General features: G+C 35.1%; 1 protein-coding gene across 6 annotated transcripts in view; it reads right to left on the reverse strand.

Moving 5' to 3' along the window:
• Positions 1-27,324, reverse strand: part of DLG1 (discs large MAGUK scaffold protein 1) — a 144,863-nt gene that overhangs the window by 31,234 nt on the left and 86,305 nt on the right. For all 6 annotated transcript variants that reach the window (XM_030455937.1, XM_030455936.1, XM_030455935.1 and 3 more), the window contains 10 exons: positions 26,226-26,324; positions 22,019-22,072; positions 18,618-18,668; positions 17,741-17,865; positions 16,273-16,442; positions 15,535-15,671; positions 14,041-14,185; positions 9,146-9,272; positions 6,851-7,007; positions 5,642-5,744 (listed from right to left, as the gene is read on the reverse strand). In XM_030455937.1, the coding sequence (XP_030311797.1) occupies positions 5,642-5,744; positions 6,851-7,007; positions 9,146-9,272; positions 14,041-14,185; positions 15,535-15,671; positions 16,273-16,442; positions 17,741-17,865; positions 18,618-18,668; positions 22,019-22,072; positions 26,226-26,324 (1,168 nt within the window). The remainder of the gene's footprint in view (positions 1-5,641; positions 5,745-6,850; positions 7,008-9,145; positions 9,273-14,040; positions 14,186-15,534; positions 15,672-16,272; positions 16,443-17,740; positions 17,866-18,617; positions 18,669-22,018; positions 22,073-26,225; positions 26,325-27,324) is intronic.

The following is a 27,324-nucleotide window of genomic DNA, read 5'->3' on the forward strand; positions in this document are numbered from 1 at the left end:
TTCCCTCTTCCCATCTGTCTGTGGAAAACCTACTCTAGCAGGACCCACTGGAGCTGGCAAAGCAGGATTCTTGCACTGACAGTTTTATATAACTACTGTTTTGCATTCCTTCTCCAGTCTCAGAATACCCAGTTTTCCTTTCCATAGTGCCTTCAAACAAACTAAGAAATGGAGCCTAGTAGTAAGTCAGGATGCTTTCCATCACATTGACCTACCACTTGTTTTCCATTCTAAGTTCATGAGGCAGGACCACCACGATCTACAGATAACTGCAGTCATATTTTGAGTTCTAGTCATGTACTACTCCCATCCCTTAATTATTCGCATTGGTATTTGATAAATTCATAGGTATCATTCATGTACCATTGCACATCATTTCTTGTTGGATACTGTAGTATAAATTTCAGTTGGTAGAGGAGATTGGGGAGTATGGTATGCTAGCAAAGAGGTTATTAAAATGTATGGACTACAATAACAACATCATAAATAAATTCTGAGGATATTACTTCATTTCAATGCTTGTCATTTTTATATTAACATGACCTGACAGAGACTGCAATGGATTCCACATGCTATTGTTGGCTTTCCTGCTCTCTAGTGCGTAATAAGCTTGTACCTGATTAATCACTTGAAAGACTAGACCAGAGAATTTCAAGAGAGATTAGCAAAATGCATTTGTGTTAAGAACACCTCCCACAGAGCCAGAAAACTTGCACTAGGTCCAGTCACTGATGAAGTAAATTCACAAAAACTGCTGCTGAAGGTTTGCCATACATTCACAACTTGTAAAAGGCTGAACCATTCTTGAAGACAAATAATTTTATTTATTACATTAAAGAGCAGAATTGAGGTTTTAAAGGATTAAAACATGTGTAAGCTCCCTTGTATCATCTATCAGGACTATATATAGCAGAACTCTTCTTCTAATCTTAATGGGCCTAATTTTAAAGGTACTTTAATTAAGTAATCTGGATTACTTGCAAATGAGTAGAATCAGGTACAAAACAAACAGGAACAAAAATCTGGAAAACTATAGACCATGTAGCCTTAACAGGGTAATATTTTGAAAATTATTTTTTAAAGAATTTTTCATTTTATGAAATTGGGATGTACTGATCTTATCCTTTGGTTAAAGCAATCCATGTTCTCAGCTAGAAAGCAAGGGAAGATTATCCTGTTCATACAAAACAAATACTGAACACTGAGTTTTACAAAAGCATTATTGGCTTTCTGCTACTCCAGCTGGACTTCTACAAACGGAAGATTGACAATATAGTTCAAGACACATGGTCAGAAAATAATCTTAGCTTATAAAAAGGAAAGTGCTACCATCTCCCAGAGTTTAGTTATTCTGCTTTAAATTTCACTAGAAAACAGTGCAGAAATCAAGTGTCACAAACACAAAAATTGGACAAATACAGGCCAGTGAAAGGTAAGCTCTAACAAAGCTTTCCCCTACCTTTACTTTTTGATTAATTTGTTTTAAAGAAAAGAGAGAATAAAAAAAACTTTTATATATAAAAAAAACGTTTCATACTCTGATCTTATTTTGAGTAGAGTAATACATTCCTTCAGGACAAAAACTACATGAAAACCTATCTAAAAAACTGGCTAACAAATTATGAGGTGTTCTATTTGAACTATGAATCCTGAATATGTTTTGCAATAATAATAGATTTTTTTCCAATAAAGATTAAAGAAAAATAGGTAGGTGTTAGCTACCTATAAAGATTCTATAAAAAATACCTTTAAATCTTCTCATGAGGCTTTGACCCCACCTTCTCCTAATCTTACACTGATCCACCTAAGAACACAGATCTAATCTGATCACATAAACATCTTACTGCTCTTTCAGACAAGTAGTGGATATACAGAGATGGACTTGATCAGCTAAATTACTGAGATCAGTGTAGATTGTTAATAACAGGCAGCCAATAAGTCACATGAGGATAGACTGCAGTACTAGTTGAAACTACGAAATTTTTTGTGGTATGTCAGGTGGATCTTAGAGAAACAAAACATGTTCACTCTACAGAACTATCTTCCATCCAATTTTACACCCTTTCAGAATGGCAAAATCAAACCTTCCAGATACCTAGAATTTTGAGTTAACATTATAATGTCATCCTCAGAAGAAACAATCTTTCAGATGCCCTTTTAATCTGACTGGAGAAACAATGAAAATGTTCATGTAAAATGAGGGGAGGGTGGCCCTTCACTAGTGAGTGAATAAGGAGAAGCTTCCAAACCAAGAGGAAAATGAGACCAACATCTTGGCTTTTCCACCACTTATACAGTATGATTCTCCAGGATAATTCCCATTTTCCCAGCTTCTGTTATTCTCCTACCATGGGCAACTTCTCTGCAGGACCCAATTTCAGTGATGTGTACAACTAGGAAGGCTCTGTATAAACACACATGCATGTACCATGAAAGTATATTCACATATAACCCAGCAGGTGACTCAACATTTTACAGTAGTTCATAGGTAAATTGTAAGATAAAGTCTCAACAATAGGAAAGCAGAAGTGATGAAGATTAGAGTAGTACAGAAGTGGTATCTGACACACAAGTGGCTTTTGTGAACAGAAGAATACCTTCATATTCCCTATTTGAATTTTAGATGTCCCAAAGGTAAATACTAGTAAAATGCTGAAATTTGATTCCACAAAGTACGAAAACTTTGTAAGGGACCTCTCAAACTTTCCAGCAACATTGCTGGAAATTAAATGAATGCCCAGAAGGATATTTCTAGGAAATATTACAATTCTTTTCACTGTATTTAGTAACTCAGGAACAGGAAAATAAGTCAGAAATTCTTTAACTTGAGACTAGATGCAATTAAAGCAGTATCATTCAGCAGTATCATTCAGCCCAAGCCCAGTAACTAGTGTTTGATAAACCATGTTGTCTAACTGGGTTTGAAGAAAGGGATATGGAGAATTCAACCCTTTCCATGATATGGGTTTTCCAAAGATTAATTTTTATACAGCCTACTCAGGCTTTTCTGTTAAGACAACTGCTTGCAAAAATCTTCTTCCCAGGAATCTGAGGAGAAAGACAAATGAGGACTTTCCGATAGAGCTAATGTAAAAATACAAATTACCATTCCCCACCACATCTATGAACATAAAAACTGTCACATACAATTACATGGAGTGATGTGAGCTGGTCCCAAGTGTCTTCCAAATGCTCCAATCATATTGAATCTATTTACCCAGTTATAATGAGCCCTGATGGATGTCTACGATCTCCTTGATCTGTCCTAGCTGTCAGTATCTTTTACAAAATCCTGCTGGACTTATAAATACAAGCAGTTATAACTGATGCTTTTCAACTTTAAGAAGACATTTGAGAAAAAACCAATCATGAACAATAATTTTACAACCTCTTCATTTTAACATATCTTAACCAGTTGTTGAATGGTACAAACAAAAGGTAGAGATATATACATACAGACACATACATAAACTTTTACAACGTAAACAAATCAAATGAGAAGATAACATCTGCAACTGTAATTTTGGATCAAAGAACATATGCACTTGTATCAAGTATACTCTATCCCATGGATGATATTTTCTATTTGGAAAGTCAAACCTTAGACAGCCTTCCTATGATAACAAAGAAAGAGTAAATTGTAAGGAAATACTCTCTTTTCTAATCTCTAAGATATGAACAGTGAGTATCTGATCAACCTTACCTCACATATCAGACCTGAAAGAAGCTGATAGCTGGAGTTTAAAAGGACTAAGAAAATCTCTTTTACAAGGAATAAGAAAACAGGCAGGCAGAGATGTCAGACCAAGTCAGACATGAGTAACCTGAGCACTCTTAGGTAGGTTGGCCATGTGTCAGTTCATGCTTAGGCTCCAAGCTACAATGGATCTAAGTCTCCCTGTTACACTTTTCCTTCTTGGTGTACTTCAGAAGGGCAGAGTAAGCCTTAACATGCTTCAAACACCTTCATTCCAAATGGAGATTTTAAGCATTTTTTCAGTAAGAGTGGCATGCAGACCAATCATCTTAAAAAATTTTAAATAGAAACCTTTCTTTGAATAATGTGTCAGATGTCTTCCCATTATCTGAGTAACATCTGCCACACGTATCCTCTCAAATGGGCCCTGTAACTCTTCCATAACTGCACTCTCAGTACACTTGAACCATGCACTATTCTGAATGCTTCAGTAATCGTGAAGGAATGAGTACAGCTCTAGGTATGAAGCCTACAAATGACAGTTTTTGAGAAATTTTTAAGAAGCAGAATATGTTGCTCTAGGCAAATCTCTGTGCAATGACTCAAAATCCCATCAGTCAGTCAAGCACTTCAATACATGCTTCAAGAAAAAAGTTATCTACTTGGACAAGAGTAATGAGCTGTTATTTCCAATAGGGAAAGAGCAGGAACCATCCAAAATGCTTAGCTCTCTTATTCTAAAAGGAAAAGATAGTTCTGATTTTTAGAGTATGAAGAGCAGTATGAAAAAATTGTTTTATTTTCAAAGCCTGAATCCAAGAAAGAGAGGAATGAAAAACTACTGCTTGTGGATGCAGTCTGAACATACTTTTTGGCATGGGATATGCCACACCTGAACTTATCTTCTTGGCAGAAGAAACTGTGACCAAAAATGCCCTCCTTGAATCAAAAATGGCCAGACTCAAAAGGCCAACTCGTGGGCAAATAAAAGCAGAAGTTTTATTTTTCAGTAAGTTGAGGGATCCCTGTGCAAGCAGGAAGAAGGTATAACAATTTGAACCAGCTGTTACAAAGCTGAGGAGCTAAGCAGAGGATAGGCCAAATGTGTATCAACAGAAATATTTGGCATGAGCTGGCTACAGGGATGTGACCATGAAGCAGACACATATCAGTTGGCCTTATGACTAAGAGCTCCTTAGTCAATGGAGATACATGGTATTTATGTGGCTGGAGGGTGAGAAGAAAGGAATGTGAAACCTCATGTTTCAAAGACTTTGGAGAACAGAATGCAAGACACATGACAGATGAGAAGAAATAAAGAATGAGGAAAAGTGTACTGCAATCGGCTACCTAAAAAATTCAGTGGAAGGCAGTAGTCCTGGTCAATATCCAGTCCTGATAAACCCCAACACTTACCCCTTTCAGTGCTGTTAAAGCAAAGGTTAAGCAGAAAAATCACTGCAAGGAAGATTTGATGATCAGGCATCAAATTTGGCAAAACTGGAGAAAGTTATCATCACAGTTCATAATAAGACATCAAGATGTTTTATAATATATACAAACAATAGCAAATTGGTTTACAGACTAAAGGTATTGAATTTTTAAAGTCTCAAATAGAAAAAGGCATTTGAAATACACTGTAGAAATAAAAGAGGACAAATATGATGATGCAAATTTTTTTTTGGCTATTGCAGAACACACAGGAAAGGGTAATCAGCATCACCTGCAGTCTGATTAGGAGCAGAAGAATTGCTGGATAGAGAGAAATAACCAGCTTAGTTATATGAATAAGGTCATATGAATCAAAGCAACAGTCTTTTATTGCCCCACCACTAAGGAAAATAAAAGCAGCATTTAAAAAAAAAGGTGAAGACAATTCTAAAAGACAGAAGTAACAATGTGCCATATTTCTACCAAGTTCTGAATGTATAAGGCAGCCCTTACCTTCTGGGCGGTACTGAGCTACAATGGTTACTGCTTGGCCTGCGTTCTTCAGAGCTGCTGCTGCTTGTTCATGGGTTGCTGCTTTTAGATCTACTCCATTTACCTAAAATTAATACAAAAAAAGCTCTTCATCAAAATAAATGTAGGCATTTATCATCACAGAGCACAATTTCCATGCCACATGACTTTTCTGTTTCCAACATTACAATCTAATTAATGCAAGCAAAGATGATTGATCCTTACTGAAAACCAAAGTCAATAAATCCCCTCACACACGTTATTCTGTTAAGAAATACTGTATTCATGACAGTATACCACTTAATGCATTTGTCCTTGCTAAGACAATTTTGTTCTTGTTTAATGCTTTTTTCTTTCTTTTTGAGGAGACACAGAGAATGCTCCTTTCTGAGATGGCTCACCTCATCTTTCTACAAAAGTGCCTCAGGGACCTCCTTAGCCAAGCACGACTACAAACCATTATGCTTAACATGCAGTGACAGACCACACCCTCTCATGATATTGCCTAAACCTTGTCTTTAATGCAGCAGGACTTAAAACCAGGGGAAGAGCAGACACAGAAATGTGTGTGTCCCGTTTTAAGCCACATGGATTTTTCACCGTTTTAAATGAAAATAAGGGAATGCTTTAACAACAGCATTTTAATAACAACATAGCCAAAATTATTTTTTTCTCTTAAATAACTATCAAATTAAAATGCCAAAATGTCATTGCCCAAAGCAATGACTGTATATAAATTAAGTAATTTCACAAAGAAGCACAAAAAATATTTATGACCTACAGCACTAACACAGAAAAATGCCTCAGATGGGTATGAGATAGATCTGCATAAAACTAACAGGGAGTTTAGTAGCTACTCCAGGAAGTAAAGCATCCCATTTTAGACACTACTGCCAGCTGTTTCAATCTCCTGAGAAGGCTTATTTCTGAAGCCTGTGTTCTTTCCATTTCGATACACACAGTTAATGTTTTCACTGATAAAAATACCTCAGAGACAGGAACGTGCTATTTTAACAAGATTACATATGAGGAATTGAGGAAGACTTTGAAAGTATATTAGCAACTGTTCTGCTGTCTAAAAGTTAGCTCAGTTAATTATATTTTTATGAATAAAACATATTAACTGGCATTAATATCCAGGGGGGAGGAATCTTTTGTCATTGTTTAAATGAAAGAAGCAAAGAATCCTACAGAAATGATACGATCTCCTTTCCTAAGCTCTCCACTGAGATCAGCTGGCCCTCCTGCAAGTATGAAAGAGATGAAAATTCCTTCTCCATCTTCTCCTCCAACAATGTTGAATCCAAGACCTGTTGATCCTCGATGCAGGACAACTTTTCTAGGCTCCCTGAAGGAAAGAAAGATATATGAAATCTTGGACACTAATTACGAGTAGAAGTAAAATAAGCAATTAGAAAAGCTTAATTCTCTGAGAGAAACAGTGTTGAAAATTCAGGTATCAAAAGTCATACATTTCTGAAGGCAAAAATGTAATTTGTGCCATCTCCCCACCCCTGTTCCTCTGTCTAAATCTTAGACTTTAAAATAACAACTTCTATTATCGCTATGCTTCCAATTCTGCTTGCTGTTAGGTGAACTGGAAAACAAGTATGTATATCCTCTAAATTCCCATTATGCTACAGTCCTATTAAGCACTAGATGTCATTACTTAACAGTTTCTACAACATTCAAGAGCCTTAATACAGGTCACAGTCTTATTCTACCCAATGGTAATTAATAGCAAGCAATAAAGCACTATTTTCCCTCTCTGAAACTTAAAGAACAAATTCTGATGGAAACACCAGTAATGAAAAATATGTCCTTAATGTCCTAAAAAATATAACAATGGCATTCAAGAAGTATGCACAACCCCTTTAAAAAAAAAAATAATAAAATCCGAAGTTGTGGCATTCTCAAAACCATTTGCAATTTATTTGTAGTAACTGCAATTGAAAAAGCTATATCTAAACCAAGTTGTTTGATTCTTTTTAGGATCCTCTCCTGGCTTGGATGCAGATAGGAAAGAAGAAATATTGACCGGGTTGAGGCCGGTCAACTTCTAATACAGAAACACTCCTTCTAAAAATCTACTTATTTTCTACTTTACCCAGTACAGGAAAAACATAAAATATTTCAGAAAAAAACCACAACATATTTCTACTAAAGCAGAGCAACTGTGCACTGCATTTGAAAAATCACTAAAGAGCACTGAAGAACAATTAATGGACATTCTGAAATATTTGGGGACATAACTTATTAATTTTATAAGCTAATCCAATAAGCTGCATTTTTCCCAAACAAAAAAAATCATCCAATTCAATCTTGAAAAATCACCCAAATTTTTCACTAGTTCTTAGTGTCAATTTCTAAATTTCATCCCGTCAACTATTACATTCATCTTTCAGAGACTTTATTACAAATAAATGACATTGTGAAAACCTAGGTATATTGCTCTAGATCTCACTAATACATTAACAAAAGTTCTGCAGTTAGAAAGCTTAAATAAATAATATATTTTAAAGTATTACTCAGAATGCCTAAATCTCTCTCTGGAATGAATGGAGTGGAAGATGGGAAGGTAATTTTTAAAAAATCACCTAAAAACTTCTCTGAATAGTCCTCAAGTTTCAGAAGTAATCTAAAAACCTTCCTCTATGGTAGTTTTAAAGGAAAGCTATAAAACCCTGAGTTCAGCAAGACTCTCAGCAGGCCATAATCACTTTTGCTTCTACGTCCACCACACCTTAAGTTACAAAGATATATCTAAGACTCTCCAACCTTTCAATACACTAAAATTCTTTCTTCAACTTATTATACCACACATGTTTCAATCCTGCATAGAACCTTTCTCAGAAACTGAGGTGACATTATGCATTTCAGATGGTGTGACAAAGAATTCAGCAACAAGATACTGAAAATGCAGCATAGCATTCTTTAGCTTGCCAAACAGAAGGGTAATAGAATTAGAAGAGCTTCCCTTTATCAGCAATGATGAAAAAAAGATTAATGCAATCTACTGAATCAGTGAGGGAATGAAGAGTATGTTAATGGAAAAGGATTAAGAGCTCTCTAGACTTTCTGGATTCACTAATCCATCAAAACAAACTGGGGGGAGGACAAGGGGTGAAGGGAACAAAACAAAAAATATTGTTAGCTTTAATATAATAAGTAACCTCTAATACGGTCATAACATGCATATATGCATCATCATAACATATAGTCATCTCAGTCAAGTCATGGAGCATGATGGTGTTCTGATTTTAATACAATTCCTGGACAGATAAATCATGTGTATATCTGTGTGTGTATATATATTATATGTAAATGGATCTTCTTTTCTCATATGAATGCTTACAAGTGTTAACCAACGTTTTACTTTTATTTATTGAAATAAAATGCTGTATGTATCTGTATTTTGCCCACAAGAATATCTTATGAGCCTTCCTGGTTAACCTGATTTGCCATGTAGCTTTGGTTATTCATTACCTGGTAATCTCATCATCTCCAAGCATTCCCTTGGGAATTGGTGAATATCTCCCTGGTGATGCTGGGGGTAAGGACTGTCCCAAGTAGGCAGATGGAGTGATATGGTTATCCACTGGCTGAGAATAAGCTTCAAAGAGGAAAAAGAAAACAAAACAAACATTAAAGGCATAAGGAAAAAGAGCTGGGGGAATACTCTAAGGAGTGACCTCTTCAAGAAATAATTAACAGTTCAACTGATACATCATCAATGTAATGGTTCTAAAATACTGTGTCACATCTACGCAGTTTCCAACCATCAGAAATCCCTTTTACAGAAAGTAACACTGTGGATAGCTGAAGCCCATGAGAACAGTCTGGAGATTTATCTGTTAGTGAACATGTCTTCAACTTGACTGAAGTCAATTAAGAATTTCAGTTTCTTAAAAATTACTAAGTTGGAGCAACATTTTAATATTACATTTTTTCCAAGCTGTCAAGCTGCCTCTTTCGTTTCGGTGCTTTGATACAGAACATCCCAGCATCTCCAGAATATTTGAGGCCATTCTGATTACCAGGTCTGAACAGGAAGGGTTATATTTTTTAGATGCTGACCACAATTAAATACATCTTTACTAGCACAGGTGCTGCTATGTGCTCAGCCAACAGCACACATCAGGAAATAAAAGCAAGATTATTCCACCTGCTTCTCTTCAAAGTAAGAGGCATCTATTTACCAAGAGGAATAAACAAGCAAATGTAAAAAGTTGTCAACTGTACTACAAGGGGCAGTTGCCTGATTCAGAGATTCATTGATTAAAACTAGACATAATAGGGTACTTACTCTAACTTTTTGCATAACAGGCCATGAACCCTGGGCGTAAAGTGGTTATGTTTTACCTGAACCACAATATGCATGCTAGAGAAATCTGGCAACACGATGATTTCAATTGACAAAAAATATTCTATAATTCCAAGAGAGTTCCAATAAATAATGACAAGGGTAGACTGTATTTCCAGGTTAGGCACATCAATTTTAAGTGTCCATTTTAAGTGTCAATTTTAAGCATCCATACTTCAGAGATGCAAAATTACTGAAGTTATCAGAAACTCTTTGCTCCTGTTTAATGTGGCGTCTAACCTTTGAAGATTCACATTAAAACCAAAGCTTTTTCACTGAAAAGGCATCACAAGTGATTACAGAAGACACTCGCATATTCTCTTTTTCTTTTTATACCACTGGCAGAACATTTGGACCACATACAAACTTCATTAAGACTACTTTTATATGAGAGATTTGTGAAATAGCAAGTTTTCAAACCAGCCAATCTGCCCTGGATTGTTTTTGTATTATTCTAGATCCTTGGTAAACCTGTGCACAGTAAATTCCCTAAGTGAAGAATGTGTAGCATCAACATTGTCTTACCCTTATCCGTGGTCTAATAGAAGAGGAACCAAGCTGGATAGGGAACCACCTATGGTACCTTAATGCCTGGCATACAGAATCTGCTATCATATATGATTAGCCAGATTATTTCTTGAAAGCTTTGTCACAGTTTTAAGGAGTTCCTTCCGTTTTCTAAAACGTATTTCAGCATGCATTTAAAAAACACTCTTAATAACTTATAGTTAGCTTAAAAACACCGGTTGATTAAGTATTTAAGTGGGTTATTCAAGCACACCAACCCTCAGTGACTTGTATGCTTTAGTATGGGACTGTACAGAATGTTCGGAAATTCCAATTCTGGATTCACAAGTGGTTTCTGCAAAAATCAGAATCTGAGTGCAAGAGGTACACATTGCCTTCCTCAAGTCCCTCAAATTCTGCTCCCTACAAGGATTCAAAGAGTACAGATCTCACTACTTAATTCTTTGTGCCCATCTCTGGTACAATATGGAGCTTCTAAGCACTGGTAATAGAATTGGACAGTGTAAAGTTCCAAACTCTGCTTTTTAGCCACAGATTTGGCAACAGATTTCCACAGCAGTTACAGAACCATATAGAACCATATAGAAATACTCACTTCTCACTGGAAAATAATATATATGCATTTTACACACAAGTGTATTTTCCATGTCACTGTACACATTTTTTGATTAAAGAAAGCTATACTTTTTAAGATTACCACTGTACATTTTTTCCCTCTCAGCAAACGTTACAGCTAAAGTACAAAAAAAAAAAAAGAAAAAAAGGAATGCAGACTTTATGAGCTCTTTTCCAATAAGGGAAAATGGGTTTTAGTTAACAAACCTAAACAACTGTAGTACACTGCAGTAGCTCTGTACATTCTGCTCATGCACTACATCTTATCAATACACAAGATGAATTTACAATTGCTTTTCAGAATTCAGCACCAGTTACATAGATGCATATTTTGTAGAAGGCAATTAGATCTTTCATAACAAATTCCACGCTCATTGACTTACAGTGCTTTCCATTTGATTATTTATAAGTCCTAAAGCTTTTAACTGCATCATGTTCAGAAATTTACGTACCAGCCAATACTATCACACACTCTTATTTTTTAAGCTTTCTATCCTTTCACCATGTAATTAAAATTCAAATTTTGAGCAATACAAGAGTTTATTCTTTCAGACCTGTGGACTGTCCCACATCACCACTGGTTACACCATTTATAAAATTCTACATATGGCACTTGCTTAGAAAAGTCGAGTCCTTTTTAAGTCTGGTATTCGCAGTGCTAGGGAAGGAAACCTACACAGCATAAAAAGGCTCTCAACGGAGCTGTCAGGAAAAAACAAAACAAAACAAAACAAAACAACCCCACCAAACCAAACAACAAAATAAAACAAAACCCCGGATATGACTGCACCTTTCCTAAATCTGTTTTAGCTGGATATTATACATGAATGTGCATGCGGAACATTATAGAAATAAAAGGCTATCACTTTCTGAATCCTAGGTCAGGGCTAAACTTCTGTTTCTAATGAAACATTATTAGTGAGGCAATAATATGAAATTATAAAAGAACTGTGTTTTGAATGAAGAGAAAATTATGAGGATAATAGGAATTTGCTTTGACAGGAAAAGTAAAACAAACTTAGGGAGAAATTTCATTTCCAAATCCACCCCCCCTCACTCCACTCAATGTAACACAGTTCTACACAAAAAGAAAATAGATGATTTCCTGTTATTTCCTTATGATCCTAAGGAAACCAATCACAAGTTCTCTAAATCTCTAAAACAGGAAATGAAAAGTTTTTGTAATTTACTCTTATTACACAGTCTTCTCTTCCTGTATTTATGCCATTTAAGGAATAAGAAGGCATTTATATCTCTAGTGAGGAAACTGATTATTCCCCAACCTTGCAGTTTTTTATTGCTCAATGGAGGTGGAAATACCATAGCAATGCACACACACAAATAGGAAAAATACAAAGGACAAATTGACTGAGTCAAAAATGTATCATTAGTAATGCCTCCAAAGGAGGCCTGCAGAGGAAGCAGGTTCTCTGTCTCTCAAAAACAGTGCATATGCTTTTCTGACAATAATGTTGTACAATATACCCTGTACAGATAATACTGGTGGTTTAAACAACTTCTAGATCTTCTTAGCAGTATTTCAACTGAGTAGTTTCACAAGTATTTATATCAACAAGGTACCAGACATTTATGATGCAGAGGGAAAAGGAAGTCTTCCTTCCAAGGAAACAATTGGAAAGACTGAATTATTGACAAACTAGATATCACAAAAGGAAACTCGCTGCTCTCTAACTGTATATATGACTATAAAAGTGGGTATAAACAAATGAAAGCAGAAAATGAGTATTATGTCAAAGAACAGAGATTTCAAGATCATCTCCAGATGTAGATCATAGATCTAAAGGTAATAGATAATTAGTAGATAATAGATTTCAAGATAATATAGCTATTGCAAACAAATGACGGGTTTATAAGGTACTTCAGATTCTGGCTTATATTACATCAGTGGCTTCTCAGTCCAAAACTGCTCCTTTTTTCATCTGAAGTAGTATCTGAACAGGTCAGTGTTATATATCAATCACTTATATCTAACAGCAGGAAGCAAAAATAACCCCAAAAACCTACCCACCCTAAAATAATTCTCCCCAAGTATCATTTTATGTGACAAGATAAGTGAAAATCCAGAAACGTTCACCCATTCAGCCATGGAAAGATACAATTACATCACTCTCATACCTTGCTCCAAACAGTAAGTGGTAATATCCCTCTTGAAGAAACAGTAGAATGCATTCAAACTTTTCTTTAACATTGTATTTCAACCCTGAAATTTCTGGTTTTGGACATTTGACTTCAAAAAGACTCTTGTAAACAGTACCCCTATGTAAACAAGAAATTCTTCCAACTATTTTCAGTTTGGAATTCACTGGTTTTCCACTTGAATTATCAACAATCAGATAAAACTGAAGACTTCAAGTAAGTCAGCATGGAATAAAAAAAGACATCCCTCTCCTCTCTCAGTGTAGTTTAATCAAAATATTTGCAGCTCATGAAAAAGCAGACAAACTGGAAAAAGTAAGTAATAACATCACTAACCTCTACCTGAAAAAGAATTGGCTTTTGCTCAGTTCACAGCACCCTGAACATCTATGCAGAGCATTGTTTGTTATCCTTCACAGCCTCCAGGAGAATGAGGCACATGTTCTCCTTGTACTCAGCAAGTGATCAGAAACATTGAGTCACTCAGACAGGACAACATCAGTCATGGAAACACCCTAAGGTCCCCACTGGTGCTGTCTTTTCAGTATACAAGTTACAGTATGATATTCTGCATAGCATATAATTTTCTTGATTAATCAACTTTCTTAGCTATTCACATGGTGTAATTTTAAAAAGCTTGAAGCTGTTAAAATACTAACATTGGAGTATGCTAACACCTTAAAGAGAAAATTAAATCACAAAGGTAAGCTGAACTTACAGTTTGTGATGTCAGGAGGGGCATAACTGTCATTCATGAACATGCTGGTGGGTTTTGCAACTTTCAGATAAACAAAGTCAGATGTATTTTTTAAGGCAGTCACTGCTTCTTCGTGAGTAACTTCTTCTAAACAAACACTGTTCACCTAAAGATAATAAATAATAAGACATAATTGGCTATATAAAAACTATATAAAATGTTTACTTCTCCCAAGTAAATAACAATAGGACCAGAGGAAATGACATAAAGTTGCATCAGGGGAGGGTTAGACCAGATATTAGGAAAAATTTCTTTACTGAAAGAGAAGTCAGGCACTAAATGGACTGCCCAGGGAGGTGGTGGAGTAGGTGTGGCACTTCATGACATACTTTAGTGGGCATGGTGTTTTTTTCTGGGTTGACAGCTGGACTCTGATCATAGAGGTCTTTTCCAATCATGATAATTCTGTGAGTCTCTATATTTATTATGCAGCTAATAGTAAAAACATAATCTCTCTTTTTTTCTCCCAGTTCTCATGTGAGGATTTATTTGCCTGTGTCTTGAGCAGAATTCATAGAACTATCTATCAATTGTAATACTGTGATCTCATTCCTAATACTTTAAAAAAAGCAGGATTCTTTAGATAAAGGGATAACCCCAGGATTCTTTAATTAGCTGCAGTTTCCCAGCTCTGTGTCTTTAAGTAACAAATTTAGACAAAATGTCGTCTACAGATGGGAAACTCTACACTAACCATCCACAGTCAGTTCCAAGAGCTACAGAGCACACATTCTGCTGACATGTACTCCAAATATAGATGTACTCAGAGCTCTTACACAAGCAGGTACTGCCTGGAAGACAGAGGGGTGTGGAACAACTGCACCTTACAAGAGTTGAGTTTACATTTCAGAAGTTCCTGGCTCTAGCTCTTGTTTTTCTAGCTGCACAACTAGACTTCCAGATGGAATTTAAGAAAGTTGACAGATATTTTTAATTTATGCATAGAAAATGGCACTTTGAAATATCTTAAGTGTAAAAAACAATAAAAGCCATGCAGAAGTATTACAAACACTGAAATAAAATATAAGCAGCAGTTTGACTACAGGCTGGCCAGCTACCAGTAAAGGGAGTTCCTTTCCATTATTCTTTTTTTGAAAAGAACAACTGTATGTAAGTTTACATTACTGTGATTTGTATCACAGAAAAATAATAGCAGGCATCAGAAATAAACTGCCTGATTAACACAGGTTTTGCATGGAACACGGTGCTGAGGAACATATTTCAGGTTTCCTGGCAAGATGGTGTTGAAAACTGCAGATTTGGTTTTTAACACTGATATCCAGGCAATATAATTTTTTAAACCAACTTCTATGAAATAAGTCTCCGCTAGCAGGCAGCTTAACCACAAAATGATTAAACCGTTAACCGTTAACCACAAAATGTTAAACCGTGACATGCCCTTACTGGGCCTAAAAGGGAATGATCATTTAAAAAAATAAAGCAATTCTTTCTTACAGCTAAAAGTTTGTCTCCAATCTGAAGTTTGCCATCTTTATGTGCTGCACCGCCTTCAATGATTTTGGTTACATAGATGCTGTTGTCTCCAGGTATATGCTGATTTCCTACACCACCAGCAATACTGAAACCAAGACCTGCTTGACAATAAAGTAATTTATCAAGAAATCTCTTAGCATTCATTAAATTAAAATTATTATATAAATATAATGCTATCTGCACCACATGTACATATATACAGATAAATACAAATACTATGCTAGGGTCTGGTTGAATCAATGGATGCCTTTCCAAGTGAACTACGCAATTTTCCAGAAAGTTCTGGAAAAAAACTAATATTTACTGATGTTCTGAAAATGAAAATAATTTACTTCATGACTTGTGAAGGATGCACACAGCACAGCTACAGCATCAACACTGATATTTAAAGAACCACTGTGCAACATTTCCCCCTAAAGGAATAAAGTAATACTAAAAAAGTAATAGTTTTTTTAAATTTCTAGGTAATTCAAATGAAATATTTTACTCCCGTTTGTATTATATTTTAAACTAGCATTAGAAACACATTTCTGTCATTTGCAAGATAGGGATGAAAACTCAAAAGCATCTTATTTTTCATAATTCTGCATTTTCTAGAACTTCATATATAAAGTACTATTTCATTTTTTAAAAAATTGCAGAAATCTATTGTTGACTCTATCCTTCCTGTGAAACCCAAGTTTCATACATCCAACATACCCTTAGGGCCTTTTACAAGTTTGATTTCCACTATTTTTTCTGTGACTGGTTTTCTTCTTTTGACATACAATCGTACAATTGATCCCGCTTCTTTCAGTGCTTCCACGGCTTTGCTGTGAGTCACATCCCGGACATCCACCTCATTTACTCGTAGAATACAATCATTAACCCTAGAGACAGCAACATTCATGTTCAGCTGTTGTGTTACACATTAGATATTTTATCTACAATACACTAACATACATCTTAACACATTAAAATGCTTAGATTTTTCTTCAAAAACATATAGATTAAAGATAAGGCTCTAGAATTATTTATTAGTGCTTAAAAATAAAACAAGGTTCACTAGAAAATATTTAAAGCTAATATTTTGTTTGCAGCTGAAGAAGGCACTATCTTACATATATTTCATTTAAGTTTTTTTGTTTAGGTCTATAAGAATTAAAAAATTCAGAAAGTAGGAAGCACAGAATGAAACCATGCTACTTGTAAGACATGATGTGAACAAGCCAACCTCCATTCCTGCTTTTAGCAGGCTGTTTAAGTGCTGGCTTCCACCTCATTTAACATATTGCTGTAGTAACACTGAGCTCTCATTACACTAAGTACAATGCCTGACCCACCTGTCACTATGTTCTGCCAGATGTACCTCTGACAATGGCCAACAAGCTAAAATGAGACCTTAAAATAATCTTATTAAGACTAAAAACCACCAGGCAGTCATGTCTACCAAAAATGATATGGCAAGTTCGTAAAAAAAAAAAAAAAAATAAAGGCTAGAGTTGAATATGTTGGTGGGTTTTTTTCCACACAGTGATACAGGAGTATGCTTAAAGACTGTTCTGGATTAGAAAAATAATTCATTAATGCTTTGTTATTAACTCCCACCAGCACTTCCCAAAGAAGCTAAAAAAAAATCATTTATGACTATCTAATAATATGCCAACTCTTCCTTACTAAGACTTAAGTAGAAATATCAGTCTACCAATAAGACCATGGAGTATATACTGGTGAAAGAGTACTCTATTAACTTAAACCAGAAATGTTTTTTCAGTAAATGTAGCATCTTTTTAAAATTAAGACACAGAATTATACCAAGTATAAAAGACCATTGTTATTAAGCTCAATTATCTTACAGATCAGAAAATCTGTGCGTGGATAACCAAGAGTTACCTATCCTACCATGGCTTTTCCATTGTATTGCATTAAGAACATATGGCATAATTTATTTATACCACTGAAAAGTTCTCTTAATTCACCTACCCGCAGATTTTATTGGTTGGAAAAAAAATAAATAAAATTGTTCCACTCAAACAATTTTCAGTATTTACAAAATAATTCTGTAAGAAAAACTTTTATAAAATGTAATGTAGCATAATAAAGCTATTAAAAGTAACAGAAAGTGTCCTATCAACTGTTTGATAATACATTAGTCAACATGTAACAAGCCAACACAAAGCCATCATACCGTAATCTTCCATCTTGTGCAGCTGCACCCCCAGCTATAATCTTTGTAATGAAAATACTTGAATCATCCCCAATATGTGGGTTGTCTGTACCACCTGCAATGCTAAAGCCAAGTCCTGAATTTCCCTGCAGGTAGAAGGGGAAAAAATATTATAGCATTTATATTTTGTAGAAAAGATATTCTAGTATATCTTTGTGAATCAGTATGCAACCTAATCTACACCATTTTCACTGATAAGAAATATTAAAAGACATTCAATAAATATATAACGTATAACCATACATAAGATGTAATTGCACTTTTTTTCATGGAATTAATGAGAAGGTAAGTCACTGTGTAACTCTTAATACCACAGATTTCTCATTGATGTAAACTTGATAAACCAGATAAAAACTTCCCCCTCAAGTGAGCTAGATCTTTGAAGATTATTCACATAAATATTTTTTGATCAGTAAATTATTTGTGACAAATTATTTTCCCAGAGAAGTCCCCAACAAATTTATGTCAAATATGTAATATATAGAAGAGATGCAGAGACTCAGACTAATATTTTCTTTTAAGGGTTGCCTGCCCTTACTATCAACTGCAAGATCTTTTCACTCTCCCGGTTACATTAAATACAGTATTTCTCAGTGAAATCCTTCCCCCATTTTACTCTTAATGGTCAAGAATATCAATAAAAACTTCTATTCCTGCTCCAGCAACTGGCTGCAATTTTATTTGGTTTCTTTGAGTTAAATAAACTACCTAAATAAAACAAACCAGTAAGGATTGTTTTGGATTGCCATTTAGCTGTACCAAGCAGCTTAATTTTTTATATTTAAAGTATGATAAATCCCATCTAAAACAAAGTACAGGAAGACATTTAGCATGTTACCCTTTCAAGAGTAATTTCTTCATATTCATAATCTGCATCCGTGCCATTGACCTATAAAGAAAGCAAAGTGAGACTAAGAGAATTTTACACTTGACACAAGTTTGCTCATCTGGAGGTTGACTCCCATCAAATCTCATCTGAATCTTGGTGACTGCAGAGCTCAGAGGGAACATGTGGCTTCACATGCTCTATACATGAATCAGACACTTTTTGTACAAGTTTAAAAGTTAAGATTTCAGAGAGCAGACTGTTCTACATAGACACAGTAGAGCAGAGGCCCTCTGCCTCTGACTGTCACTTAAAAAATGCTTTTGAGTTTCTCAGCTGTTCATCGGGCTTGAAAAAAAAATAAATCATAGGGTAGAGAAGACACTAGAAGAACAGAGCAGTATTTCGTATTTCCAAACTCGTATTGCCCCTCACAGAGCAGAGAAAATTCAAAGATTGATGCTTTATGCCATTTCTCACCACAACTGGGTAAGACTCTTCCAAAGAGTCATAACTGTTTATATTGCTATTATGTTGCATATATACTAAAGATCAACAAATTGCAACAGGACCAGAAGAGTTTAGATTAATTTTTTATAAAGCCAAATGCTAGAAGTATGCCTTGTCTTCAAGTTAGAAAAGATACCCTCATTCTTTGCTGTCTGCAGAGCCAAGACAGAATCAAATAGCAGAAGTAACGAATACATAAATTAAGCTAAGACAACTGAATAGCAAATTTTTGATCTTAATTAAATTAACACTAAGTTTGTTTTTCAGCTACTTAGATAACTTGGAGCTCAAATGCTTTCCTCCACTGATACCTACAGCAGTATATACAATGTGCAACTACAGCAAACTCCCTATTTCAAGTCTTTTAGGAAAAAATGCTCAACAAGGAAGAAATAACATTTATATTTATTTCACAAAGCACCTTGTCTCTACTTAAGATACTTTACATACAGTAGTGTCCTTTACTCTCAACATAAATGTTCCAAGATTTTAAAAAGATACAAAATATATGTACAGTGTGAAACATTTTTAAGTCTTCTGGCAGAGAATTAAAAAGGGACTTCAGTTCACTGCAAACAAAATTAAGATCACATCTACATCGTTCCTCGTAATGTTTATTTAACGTATTTTAAAAGCTCCAGAAGCTGGATATGCCAAAGCTTTCAAGGTGTCTAATGTCAAGCTCATTTACCTCTCATTACATTTTTTCTTCAATCTCTAATTATATCTCCCCTTTAATAGAAGCCACATCTATTCTAGACATGACAGATTATCATATTTCTCTTTGCAGTACCCCCAAAATGATATGCCCTTAGTAGTTCAGTGGAAAAGAGATTGTGGTTTTAACACATGATATTTCCCCATTGAAAAGGGAAGAGGTCTTGACCTTCTGAATACATGAAACTGTATCTAATACCACACCAACACAAAAGAAGCCACTGTGATCAAGAGGTTTTTATGTTAGCTTAGTCCTTGAGCTATTAGCTAAACAAATGACAGCATCTGCTAAGTGAACCAGTCGTCTACTATTACAGTACCTGGGAAATGGTTCATGATGACTGATCAGTACATGGTGGTTTGTTTGGTTGGTTTTGTTTTGGTTTTGTTTTTTTTTTTTTTTGGTTGGTTGGTTGGTTGGGTTTTTTGTTTTGTTAAAAAGAAAAATTAATCATTTCCCTATTCATTACCACCAGGTAAAACAAAGCCAATTCTAGTATATCTAAGAAGTTTCTTGATTCTTTTTATGTACAAAACTCTTTAATCCAATTTAAAAATATAATATAGATAAACAAGAGAAAACAAGAACCCCCATTATTTTAATCTTTTTCTTTAGCTCAGTTCTATAGTGTTTTGTTTTTTCTTGTTTTTTCTTCCACAAATTAACCTTTAATTTTATCTAACAAACCAACATTAGCAAAGACAGGAACAAGGATACATCAAATGGTAAGAACCACTCTAAGTTCTGAAGTGATCTTGAATCCACTAAGCCAAACTTTATTTGCAGGAACTTCCCCTGGATGAAATAAGTTCTATACAAGCGCAGTAATTTTGCCACAACAATCTTCCTTGAATTTGGAAGTCTTTTGGCTGTACTGAAGTTAATCTTTCTGGTATGGGTAGTCTTATCATGTGACACCAACTTGTGTTTTGTTTGCATTTTCTTGAGTTTTTCCAAAGAACAAAAACTGTTTCATGATGTTTTTTCCAGCCCAGTTTGAGTTCTAAGAGGGAGTACTTCCATCAGCAGCTCCAACATTGAGACTGTGAGAGATGTGTTCTTGACCATTTGCTCCTTGATGCCTTTCTAGATAAATATTTTGCTTTTTTCTCCTTTCAATAGAACAAGCTTTACTCATTAAGCTTTTTTTTTTAGAGATTCATAATGTAGTTATCTCCAAAGTACAATTCTAAATTACATCCCAGTTATCAATTCCATTACTTTCTGGGGAACCTAGAAGGCTATTAGTTTCCTCAACCTCCTAGACTTAGAGTAGGTTAGATTGCAGATAGTTATGGGCTTGTTTGTGTTACATCCACTGCAAATTGTTCATTTAAGTATTTTGTAATTTTGAGTGCCAGCTTAGTCTGTTAAGGTTATTCTCTTTTCCTGTTTCCATTACCTCTGTATGCCTCTATCAGATGGGGCCTTCTGAAACATGAATATCTATTTTATTCACGTTTCTTCTGGTCTGAGGCATCATTATTGCTCTTGGGACTCATTTTTGAGCCAATTACATAACCATACTAATCTTTTGTCTTTTGGTTAAATGGTTAATTCACACTTTTGTCTGCACTCAACTATTGCAGCTCCTCTCTAGCAATGTTAAGTTATGAATGCTTTTGAAAAGAACATTTACTCTTTACTTGCCAATTCCAGCACTTAGAATAAACACAATATAAATCCATTAGTACAGACATGACCACTGTTCAGTAAAACAATGGGCAGGCTGAATATAAGTAGTTTTAGGCAGGAGCCCTGAATTTTCAAACCTATACCAATCTAACTTACATTCCAAAGCCTCTGAAGTCTCAATCTGCCAGTGGTATTCCTATCACAAAACACACACTGTCAAACACAAATTCTAGCCTCCAAGTAACTGCACTTATTACCTTAGTGTTTCAAAGAGAACAAACACACCTGTGAACATTCTGAGCACTAAAAACTTCGATATAGCCAGTGCATTAAGGAGTGGTTTTATGAGAAGTGCAACACAAGTTGCACATGAAATATTAAAGCATCTGCCAGCACAGCTGAAGAAACAGATTGTTCTCTGCGATTCCCAAGGTTCAGTGTTCCAACAACAATGTTTTGCACTGCCACACGCTAGTACTCAAACAGACCTACACAACTAGATACAGAAAAGTTTAGGTAAAGTTATCACTGAAAGCAAGTGTAGGCTTACGTATGTTGGAGTCTCCAAAGAATCTGTATTCACCAGCACTGGAGGGGGATTTGCCTTTAACAAAAGAATAAAAAGAATATTATATGGTATAACAGAAAATAATACTACTAATCAATTATATAACATTTAATTTGCTGTATTTCTCAAACTCACATTTCTTATTTTATATACAAGTTCTGTCATTTATTACCTTATTTTTCAAAACAAAAACCAGAATCATGCTATTATTTGCCATGATGTCAGTTACCCTCATAATCTGTGATACAACATTCAGAAGATGCTTTCCCAGCTCCTACCATAAAACCAAATTTGGTGGATTTGACTCCTCTTTCTTCCTAAAACCAAGATAAGTTTTTCCTTTTCCTCTTTAAGCTGCAAAATGGAAACTTACAGAAATGCAAACTTATGTAAGAAATTATCTACAAAACTGACTTATGAAAGCCAATCCACAGCAGATGCATGTGGTTCCATCAGAAAATTATTATGGATTCACAGCCATTGGCAGTCAGAGATGATTTCCATAGAAATATGGAATAGCATAGCATTCTTCTTAGCCGAGAAATGGTAAAATAATCTAACAGTTTTACTCTCTGATGTAAAAAATCTTGTTTCAACTGAAAGAAAATCCATACAGGCTGGTAGTATTTTTCTGAAATACTTTCAAATAAGCAGACTCAAATTTTGCATCAAATGCCTAACTTTAAAATAGCCAGCATCTAGACTCCTCTAAGAACAAAACATAAAGAGAAAAGAAAGCGTACAGATAGATTTCAGACTAAAATATTGTTGAAGCATTAACTTCAACAGGACATACAAACTTAATAGGACATACAAAGTTAATCTTACTGCTTTAATGAAGCTGAGGGTTTTTTTGTATGTATATATGTATAAAATCCATTATCTTTAAAATTAAGATGTTCTTCACCTTTTACTTTTTATCTCTCATGTGTGTGACTGTGTGGAAATAAATTTAGAGAGTTTAATGGGCTGCAGTAGAAGCCAGTATTGAACTCATTCAAACTAACTTGAGGCTACAAAACCTTGACAATTAGATTAAGCTATTCATATTCTGTATTTTAGTTTCATTATCATGACAATAACACACTTCTCAAGAATTCATGATTTTTTAAACTCCTGAGTGCGAGAAAGTAAGTGGTGACTCAGACATTCTGTATAAAAGAGTAAGATGAATAATCACCAGACAGGATGCATCAATGTGTTATCAAGTTGCTGTAAAATTAGGTCTGTAACATTTAGTAAGTACTAAAATCAGGTGATCTCTATGTAAGTTAAAAGTAGACAAGTAAAAAAATGAAACAAACACGATGACACTTATGACTCTGAAGATGCTATCAAACCCATTTTCATTTAGCAATTCTCTCAATAGAAGCATGGGCACACTTTGCACAGCACAGAAATCAAGTATTAATTACTAGTATCACGATAAAAATTTCTGTCAAAACAAAGCTCTCTGTCAGCCATTTTCTGCCATTAAGCTACATCCTAATTTCTGCCTCTTACTCAACTGAAAGTCTATTAAAATAAGAGTAAATTAAACATAAGACCCTGTATTAAAACTATCAATCATTTCTATTATGCATCATCATCCCTGTAAGAGCTTTACAATTAACACTATTTTTAAAAAATACTTCATTGCATTAAAAAGAACCTGACTGAATATCAGGCATTAGGAGTCTAATCTCAACTGGATGTATAAGAGACAAGCATACCTACATTCATTTTATATTTGTGCATCACCTGTGAAAACATTTTTCAACTTATAAATAGAAAACAAAACAAGAATTTTGAAAGTTCAGTCACATTTTTTACATTTTACTCAATTTTTTGAATTATTATTTTTTTAATATTAGGATTCTGTGATATCTACACATATTCAACAAAAGCAGTGCCAGCTGGCTTCCTGTGAATCTTCATCTTGAGACTCACAAGTCTCCTTCCTTTAATGTTTTGGGGTTTTTTTAAAAAGGAAAGACAAGCTAAAAGCAAATTCCTGTTGATAGGTGAGGTTTCTATGTGAACAGTATGTTTGAGACCCAAAGTAGACAACAAATACAGAACACCTTCTGTAAATGAAGTGATTGTTTCTAATGCTCCTGCATCTAGCTGAATTCTTCATCAAGAAGCAGTAATTTAATATAGTTTCCAAGAAGAAGAAAAGCCTTTTTTGCCAGGCATTCCTCAGGTACACCTGGACACTGCAGAGACATAGAGTAACATCTAACTCAACACATCAAATGTTTCTGGAAGGAAGACCTGGTATTTTAGTCTGTTATATAAGAGTTCTCCAAATTACCCAACATTTGGATGCTTCTCTGCCAGTGCCTGTTCAATATTTAAAAGGCATTTGACAAGTTTGTTTACAAGCAGACTAAGGGCTTGCCTACGGGGTAAAGTGACTCACAAAATACAAAGATGTATCTATTGCACAAAAATGCATCTGCCAAATCCAAAGTTGATTATAGCTTTCTGTGGTATTTTCTAATTGCTTATAATCACAAATGATGCAGAATTATATAGCTAACTCCTGCAGACATTTACGTGCTTATAAGACAGAGGCACAGGCCACTCAATTCTTACTCTTCTACTGCCAGCATCCTTGTGGCCACTAATGCTGTCATGGCAATGACAATCAACGAAAAAATAAATATGTCCAGCATGAATTATTTTACTTCACATGAAGTTTAGCACACTGGCAATTCCCTGAAAGTGAATGTTACTGAAAACTCTGTTATCTTTATCTACCAAGGCTGATAGCAGAAGTCCACTGCTCACACTGGTCTGTCTGCCTCAAGCCCTCATGGGGGCAGAATCTCTCTAGAGGAAGGGAAATAGTTCTGAATCTAATAAAATCTTGGGTCTGCCTGTCGGGAAAAGTATCAGTGAGATTCCTGTAAACATACCCCCACTAGAAATTCCTCTATAAATCAGCAAACCGTAAAAGCATTTGGATTATGTAAAATTTAACTATGTGGCAGAGATTAAACAAAGACTGCCACCTGTTGCAGGTTTAGCCACGCAGCTTGAAACCAGACCTAGAGAAAAAAAAAACCAAACTGACATCTATGCTACAAAAATAGCCCAATAAGATTAATATTCTGGATAGTTTAATTACCTTCACAAGTCAAAACTATCTGTCACCAAAAAATTCTAAAAAAAGACCCACATTTTCAGAAGGTGTGCACCCATCATTTGAGATTTTTGCAATTAAAGTTATAAAATACATAACTAGAATGCCATCCAATATGCAAAAATAGAACTACAACCTATCTCAAACTAGTCCATAGCTTGCTGTGTTGTAGTGGCATATTCCAAGTTACATGGAATACTGTAATGTTAATTACTATTTACTACTTTCACTTGGGTTGGCAGGGTTTATGTATTTTTTTGTGTTGACATGAGGTGAACTAAAAGATGAAGGTCCAAAAAGAAAGCACATTGTATGTGTCAAATATATTAGGAAAGAAGGGTAAAAAACCTAAACAAATAAACTCCTTCATAGTCTAAATGCCCCCAAGCACACTAATATGAGCAAATGGGTGAAGAACATAAATTATTGTATGAGAACACAAACTATCACAGAATCATAGACTGGATCATTGGGTAGTTTAGGTTGGAAGGGACCTTAATGATCACCTAGTTCCAACCCCCCTGCACAGGCAGGGACTCCTACCACTAGAGCAGGTTGGTCAAAGCACCATCCAGCTTAATCTTAAACACTTCCAGGGATGGGGCCTCTACAGCCTCCCTGGACAATCTGTTACAGTGTCTCTCCACATTCACACTAAAGAGATTCTTGTTAAGATCTCATCTAAATATCCCTTCTTTCAGATACAAACTGGTCCCTCTTGTTCCACAGTGACAGGACATGCCCCTGTAAAAAGTCCCTTTCCAGCCTTCCTGTAGGCCCCCAACATTCTACTGCTTCTTTCCACTCATTTGGTTATTTTTGGTTTTTTTCTTTAGGTGCTTCACAACATACTAATGTACTTAGATATGAGAATATAGGTATTTTAAGTGGAACTGCTATAAAAAACAAAAAAATTAGGATGCAACTATACTGTATACTCATTCAGCTATTTCACAGTTCTTCTCAAACATTTAAGAGTACAAAAACATGAACTTAAACAAAGTAATGAAATAATTTGAAAATAAAAGTTGAACAAAATTTACAAAAAAGAATAAAAACCTGTGGTATGGTAGATGGGATGACAGTGGTCTCAGCAGGGACTGGTGGGACAGGGATCACAGGGACAATGGGAGAAGAGGAAGGAACAGCTTCTGTGGGCTAAAAATCACCAACAAAATGTCAAAAATAATGAGAACTAGAAAAGCATTTTAAAACAAGTAAGATTTAAATTTAGCAGCTTAAAATAAAATAATAAAAAATAATTTTTAAAAACCACAAAAGAAACCAATTAAACTCTGAAATAGCCTATGGATTTGGAGCCTATAACCACAACTGAAAACAACCAACAACCTGCAGCCATGCTGTATATGGCAGTGCAGCAGCGTGCTCATGCCACAGAAGCCAAAGTAGCAAGACACATCTTCATTGCTTACTCATACCAAGTTACTCACCTTGCAGTACAGAGTAATAAGACTTTGGTGATCAGCAGAAAACCTGTTCATGTCAATGGACTCAGGCATTTTTATGGGCTGGTTTAAAAACAGCAACCCTTCACCATTATACAACAGTGTGCAAAAGCAAGGAAACAGCAGCTAAAGCTGATAGCATCCAAAGTTAATACTCTCTTTGGATAAAAGGGAAAAATATCAGAAGTACATTAGGTTTTTAAAGCAGAGGGGGGAAAAATAAAAACAAACCATCAGAAAATCTTAGTCAAATTGGTATAAGATCCTACCATGGATTTAGTCTACCTGTCAAAGACATTTGTATATCTTTACCATACGTCTTCAGACTAGTAGAATTCTGGTATTAGGGATTTTAACTAAAGTATTAACCAGGAAAGCTACTGACATTTAAGCTTCAAGAGAACAATATCAGAGATAGCATTTTGAGCAAAACATTGACTCAAATAATTTCGAGATGTTAACACACTGGCTGTCAACAAGCTGTCAGCAACATAAACTGCTGGCAACTCTCATCAATAGTAGAAGCGGAACAGCAAATCAAAGCTCTTGCAACTTAGTTGCTCCAACACATTCTTGCACTTTTAAAATACAATGTAGCATAATGACCAAAGAGAATACTAAAACCTGAAAATAAAGCAAAACCCCAGACTTTAAAAGTATTAATGTTTTAAAGGCCTGAGATATTTTAAAAC

Source organism: Calypte anna, chromosome 9, assembly GCF_003957555.1.
Source record: "Calypte anna isolate BGI_N300 chromosome 9, bCalAnn1_v1.p, whole genome shotgun sequence".
NCBI lineage: Eukaryota > Metazoa > Chordata > Aves > Apodiformes > Trochilidae > Calypte > Calypte anna.